The sequence below is a fragment of the Bison bison genome, unplaced genomic scaffold, assembly GCF_000754665.1.
Source record: "Bison bison bison isolate TAMUID 2011002044 unplaced genomic scaffold, Bison_UMD1.0 scf7180017864341, whole genome shotgun sequence".
Lineage (NCBI taxonomy): Eukaryota > Metazoa > Chordata > Mammalia > Artiodactyla > Bovidae > Bison > Bison bison.
Window position 1 is genome coordinate 1,619,058 of NW_011494913.1, and position 3,974 is coordinate 1,623,031.

A 3,974-nucleotide genomic window follows, 5' to 3' on the forward strand; every position below is an offset into this window, starting at 1 on the left:
AGGGCCCTCGGAGCCTGTCCTCTCCCTGCCCCGCCCCAGCGGGCTTAGGTAGCTTCCTGCCTTAGTATCTCGGGCCCACTGTGGGAGCCAGCCACCCGTCCAGTACTGTCCGAGAGGATCTGTGGACCCGATGCTGGCAGCTTGTGTATGCTTCTGGTTAGAGCCCCATGGGGACCCTCCCTTCAAGCTTTGCAGGAGTGACTGGCCTGGGGAAGCAGGGTCCCACGGCATTTCCCCATGTGAGCTTCCGACAGGCTAGAAGCCATGACTCAGCTTACCAGGCCGCCCAGTGTCCGGCTGTTGTATCCAGGAGCTGCTAGCCAGATGCTCAGAACCTGGCTGGAGATGCTGCTGCCTGCCGGGCCCCTCCACTCTCTCACCATGGACTGAAGGCTGGCCTTGCCCCTCCGTGGGCACCAACCACATGACGATGCCAGGCTCTGCGTGAGCCCCTGACTCTGGCCATCCTGGATCTGGCACTTCCGGAGTCACTGTGGCTAACTCCTCCCTGCTCCCCTCAGCAGCCACCAGCAACCCCCACACCAGCAGCCTGGCCGTTGCCCCAGCAGTGCCCACTCCCTTCCTCTCTGTCCTTGCTCTGCCCACCCCTGGTGTGGCACTGGCCAGGTGTGAGCCTGGTGCTGGTGTCTAAATGTCCATCATTCTTAGACCAAAAAAAAAAAAACCTTTGTTCCTGCAGCTGCAAGTGGCGCTGTGGCTTAAGAATGTCTTTTCAAATATCTTGGACTCCTGAAATAGGCAATGATTTTTAAGGTACTTTATATACCCCTAGTGGTTCAGATAGTAAAGAATTTGCCTGCAATGAAGGAGATCTGGGTTTGGTCCCTGAATTAAGAAGATCCCCTGGAGAAGGGAATGGCACCCCACTCCACTATTCTTGCCTGCAGAATTCTATGGACAGAGGAACCTGGCAGGCTGCAGTCCATGGGACCGCAAAGAATGGACATGGGTCACAAAGAATTGGACATGACTTAGAGATTAACATTTTCACTGTATACCCCCATGCCCACCTCCACCCAGAATTAACCTCTGAGAAAGAAGATATTATTGCCACTTTACAGATTAAAAAATGGAGGCTCAGGCAGCAGGCATGTTTGGTTGGCCTGAGTTCACACAGCTGTCTGCCTGCTTTCACAGCACTGCTCCTCCACTGCTCTGCCTTCCCAACATGGAGGAAGCATGAACCCCAAAACCCAACAGGCTTGACTCTGGACCCCAGCTCCCCTCCTTCTCCCTCTCCATCCTTACTCAAGACGCTCAGCCTCCGGGCTTTTTGTTTCTTACCAGCACTGACTTGAAGGGGCTTGTTCTGAGACTGAAAGCACATGTATATAGCCAATGTATATACATTGTATATACATGTATATATACATACATGTATATACAGCACATGTATACAGACCCGGCTCATGCACTTCCTGTCCCAGCTCCACTCACTCAAAATAGGATTAGGGCCATTTCCCATCAACCCAGCAAACCGCATATGACCTGTCGGTTCAGCCAGGGGACACAAATAGGACCCTCAGAGTCCAGCTCCGCCTTTCCCTCCCTGTGTACAGGCCACAGACCAGGACGCAGAAGAGCCCAACAACCTAGTGGACTATTCCATCACCCACGCAGAGCCGGCCAACGTGTTCGACATCAACGCACACACGGGGGAGATCTGGCTCAAGAACTCCATCCGATCCCTGGATGCCCTGCACAACATCACGCCCAATGGGGACCGCACGTGGTCCCTAGAGGTGCAGGCCAAGGACCGTGGCTCCCCATCCTTCAGCACCACGGCCTTGCTCAAGATTGACATCGTAGACACTGAGGTGAGTACAAAGCCCACGTAGAGGGTTGGTCAGAGGCCAGCTCAGACCTCCCTGCAACATGGCCAGAGAGAGAAAGACCACCTTCCTCCAAAGACACCCACCCAGTGCTCACAGAGACTACCTGTGCCATCCAACGCACAGGCTTTGACTCAGGTCGAAATACCAGTTTCAACACTTTGTAGCAGTGTGACTTTGCTAAGTCTTTCCCCTTCCTGTGAAATGGGACTCACGATGCCTCCTTCACATGTGTGTTGAAAGGCAGAAGTAAAATCATGTGCGGTTCTCAGCTCAGTGTCTGGCAGGAAGTCATCCCTTAAGAGGTTCCTAATACACTTGGGCAGATATGAACCCCCCGACCCCCATCAAAGGGAAGCAGTGCTAGCTAATACAGGAGTTCCTCATCCAATCCAGCCTGCATTGTATTTTTTCTGTGTGTGTGTGTGTTTTGTTTTTTTTTTTTTTTCTGGAATAAAGCCCATAGTTCTCATGAGATTCTCTAGGGGACGACTGACCCCAGAGAGCTTAAAACCATCTGGCCTAAGGGAGCTCAGGGCCCCTCCTCTGTCCTCTGGGCACCTCTCTTCCAGATGCTGTCCCGAAGCCCCATGGCCGCCTTCCTGATGCAGACCAAAGACAACCCCATGAAGGCTGTGGGTGTGCTGGCTGGCATCATGGCCATCATTGTGGCCATAACGGTCCTCATCTCCACCGCCACCTTCTGGCGCAACAAGAAGTCCAACAAGGTCCAGCCGGTGCGGCGAGTGCTCCGCAAGCGGCCCAGCCCTGCACCCCGCAGCGTCCGCATCGAGTGGCTTAAGTTCCGAAGGACCAAGGCCGCTGACAAGTTTGTGCTCAAAGAGGCTCCTCCCAATGAGAACTGCAACAACAACAGCCGCGGAAGCACACCAGCCCCCCAGGCCCCCGCTCCCCCTCCGCCACCCAGCCCGGCACCCAGCGTGGGCCAGGCCCCCTGGACGGTGCCTACCGTCTCCGGCTCGCTTGCCCCTCAGCAGCCCCAACAACCATCACCAAAACCCAGGGCCGTGGCGAAACGCAAGGCCGTGGGAAGCCCCGTCCAGTCAGCTCTGGTCTCTGAGCTCAGGCAAAAGTTCGAGAAGAAGAATCTACACAGCAAAGCTTACTTCTAGACTGTGTCCTGTGGCCCCTCTCTCCCCACTCCAGTTGCCCTGATGCCTGGGCCACGCTCCGCAACTCTGCTCCTTAGGGTCACCCCTGTTTTGTACAATGGTGTAACCCCCATAACCAGGGCTCTGGACAGTGCCTTGGGCAAAGGATTTATTCCTCTGGCTACAACTGCAATTGGGAAATACTTACCCATCACCCAACTCCTCGGCACATGTGCAACGCTCCCCGTACAGCAGAGGCTGGGCAGCAACAAGGAGCCAGATTGACGTCTTCTATTCTCCAGCTCCAGACCTCACAGTGTCGCTTGGGTCCTGCTGGGGCCCCAGCTTTCTTAGTTTGGGAGCAGAGCCCTGGCCACACGTGACAAGGTTGACTAGCACCTGGATCCAGAAGCCTCCAGCTAAGAGCAGGAGCAGAAAAAGGCTCAGGGGCTGACTAAGGCTGAGGGTCAGCGAACCTTGCAGGCTGTGGGAAACCAGATGCAGCTAGAGGCTGAGGATGCGGTGAGAACTTGCCGACTGTGGGCCTGCGCCTAAAAGCCACTGGAGGGTGGAGGGTGGGGTCTGAGCAGAGACTGGGCGCCCCTGCTGTGCCCCCTCGGGACCAGGGGCACAGAGTTATAAGATGGACTCTGTGGGAGTGAGGGCAGCTGCCCCAGCCAGGGCTGCCCTGGGCCCAGAGATGGCTGGAGCCAAGCTGGTTGCCCCAGAGACATCCGCAGGAGCAGCAGGTACCCTTAGGAGCTGTCCCGCTAGAAGTCCTTGAGACAGAGCAGGGCTGAGATCTGGGGAGACTTCTGTTTTATCCAGCTCTTCTGCTGACGTGTGATAACCTTGGGAAGGCTCATCCTCTTTCTCATCTGGAAAATGAAGAACGTGAATCAGCCTTATTCACAGGCCTGGGGTGAGGATCAAAACAAGTAGGGGTGATGAGGGCTTTAACCAAGTACAAGACAGCACAAAAAGGAAGTGTTTTTCCCCTGGCCGTGTC

General features: G+C 55.4%; 1 protein-coding gene across 1 annotated transcript in view; it reads left to right on the top strand.

Annotated features, from left to right (window-relative positions):
• The window catches only part of CDHR1 (cadherin-related family member 1), a 21,240-nt gene extending 17,818 nt beyond the window's left edge, over positions 1–3,422 (top strand). The window contains exons 15-16 of the mRNA XM_010854374.1: positions 1,581–1,838; positions 2,426–3,422. Coding sequence (XP_010852676.1) covers positions 1,581–1,838; positions 2,426–2,986 — 819 coding nt within the window. The 3' untranslated portion in view covers positions 2,987–3,422. The remainder of the gene's footprint in view (positions 1–1,580; positions 1,839–2,425) is intronic.
• The last annotated feature ends 552 nt before the right edge of the window (positions 3,423–3,974 follow it).